This window comes from Silene latifolia, chromosome X (assembly GCF_048544455.1).
Source record: "Silene latifolia isolate original U9 population chromosome X, ASM4854445v1, whole genome shotgun sequence".
NCBI lineage: Eukaryota > Viridiplantae > Streptophyta > Magnoliopsida > Caryophyllales > Caryophyllaceae > Silene > Silene latifolia.
In genome coordinates, this window is record NC_133537.1 from 8,305,176 (window position 1) to 8,307,321 (window position 2,146).

Genomic DNA, 2,146 nt, shown 5'->3' on the forward strand with positions numbered 1-2,146 from the left:
ACAAAACACAAGATGTGAAAATCTTAAAGCAAAAGGCATATATAGTACTCCTGATGTAGTGATACTGTTTAGAGTAAGATGTGAAATACATAAATGTAAGGTGTGATATTGTTTCTCAGTATCACAAAATACAAAAACAAGACAACTGAGACAAATAAAATAATCAAATACTATCCGAGTACGAGTACTTTCTATTAAAAATAAAGTATAATCTATACTTTAATGAAAGTTGTAGGCTATATTAATATACTAGTCATATAGAATGTCGTCTATTTTTTGCCGCTATAATTAATGAGCGCCATCAACAAAAACTCCTTCGACCGATCAACCATCACCAAAGATCATCCTCATCCGAACTACCCCGAAAACACAAAAAGGTGAAACAGTTGATATTATTTTATATAAGGAGTGATATTATTTCAAATGAAGTGTGATATTGTTTCTATCTCGGAACAATTACAAACAATATCACATTCTCGTTACCCTCTCAGCGGTGATACTTGTGTACTACAAAAGTGTGATATTATTTCTAACAAAGATGTGGTATTGTTTCTTAAATTACCAGGAAAATATAAAAGAAAGTTAAGACAGATGTGTTGACACATTCTGTTATCCTCAAATAATATCACATTCTGGTATCGTCAAATAGTGATACTGTTTAGCATAAGATGTGATATTATTTTAAATAACATATGGTATTGTTTCTGACTCGTGACCATACAAAGATAGATAAAAAGTTTCATACATAGACTGTTCATGGTGAACATACCTTATTGTCGGCATCAGGTACAAAAGCATTAGGACAGTTACGTTTATCATGGTGAGCCATTTGTTTGCAATTACGACAAAGCCTTTTAGGCTTCTCCGCTTTAGCTATGCATTGTTGCTTTTTGGAGATCATTCTCTTCCCGCTACCCTTGTTCTTTGCCTGACGAGGTGGTAAAATCCTCACCTCAGTTGAGGAACTGCACCCGAGAAGCATCTCCAACTCCCGCTCTTTGGTCATTGACTCGATCGATTGCGGATTGAGTTTCACCTGAATTGTTTAATGGTGTCAACAAGATCGGTGATCTCCTTCGTAGGCACATTCTTGAGCACACCGATGGTCGCGTAGAACTCGACCATAACTTGCACATTTCCATCTTTCGTAAATCGGTGGCATCAAAATCCTCGATTAACTCACCATGTGGACCATAAAGAGGGATCTTATGTGCATTCTTGGTCCACCGCATAAGAATGTATTTATCGGGCAAAGTGTGGACTTGTTTTCCGAGTAAACCCGGATAATGTGTCTACAAATAATACCCTTCTGTTGAACAACTTGCAAGAACATTCAGCGTCATTCGTTAGAGAATTGTAGACGACTTGGTAGGTCTTCTGTGTTTTGGCATCAGCAATACCAATTAATTCTACACCGTTTGCAGGTGGTGTGAAGCCACCAACACTAAGGGAACAAATAGAAGCATAAGCTTCTACTTGAAAATCCGAGAAAGCAAAGATTTGTATAAACCTTGAAGCATTAGCTTCCAACTTAAGAGAAGTCGCTAATTGTGGAAGAGTACAATCATCGTCTCTATCAAGTTGTTTTTTGAGTATGACGCGTACATCAATGGCACTTTGAAACCGCATCAAGAATTCAACAAGTGTACCATGTGCATTTTCAAAACGCTTGAAAAAATTATTCTGACTCTCAGAACGTTGAGTTGTTCGTAATAGAGAACCCATAGGAACATCACGAAAATAAGCTGGGATCCATTTCCTCCTTTTTCTAAACATGGTTGACAACCAGGAATTATCATCAAGATTATGCTCATTGACCAACTGACACCACTTTTCTTCAAATTCAAGAGGTTCTAACTCAAAGATCCCAAACAATAGCATTCAAACGCCGACAAAATCGGTCTCTCTCGAAATTGCAGCCCAACCTTATCGTAAGCTTTTGCATGATATGCCACATGCAATATCTGCGCTTAGCATGTTTGAAGACAAAGACGCAAACCAGCTTTATTCCAAAGACACCGATCGGTTATTATACGGTGTGGCTCTCATTGTCCCATAGCATCAAGGAACTTTTGAAAGACCCATGTGAAAGAATCTTCATCCTCATGAAATAGCAACGCTTGAAGCAAAAGTAATCGACCTTTTG

General features: G+C 37.6%; 1 protein-coding gene across 1 annotated transcript; it reads right to left on the reverse strand.

Moving 5' to 3' along the window:
- Window positions 1–615: 615 nt before the first annotated feature.
- LOC141623656 (protein FAR1-RELATED SEQUENCE 5-like) lies at window positions 616–1,881 on the reverse strand. The gene is made up of 3 exons (XM_074439778.1): window positions 1,306–1,881; window positions 770–1,036; window positions 616–654 (listed from the first exon to the last, which is right to left on the reverse strand). The coding sequence occupies exons 1-3, from the start codon at window positions 1,879–1,881 to the stop codon at window positions 616–618; spliced, it is 882 nt and encodes a 293-aa protein (XP_074295879.1).
- Between the last annotated feature and the right edge of the window lie 265 nt (window positions 1,882–2,146).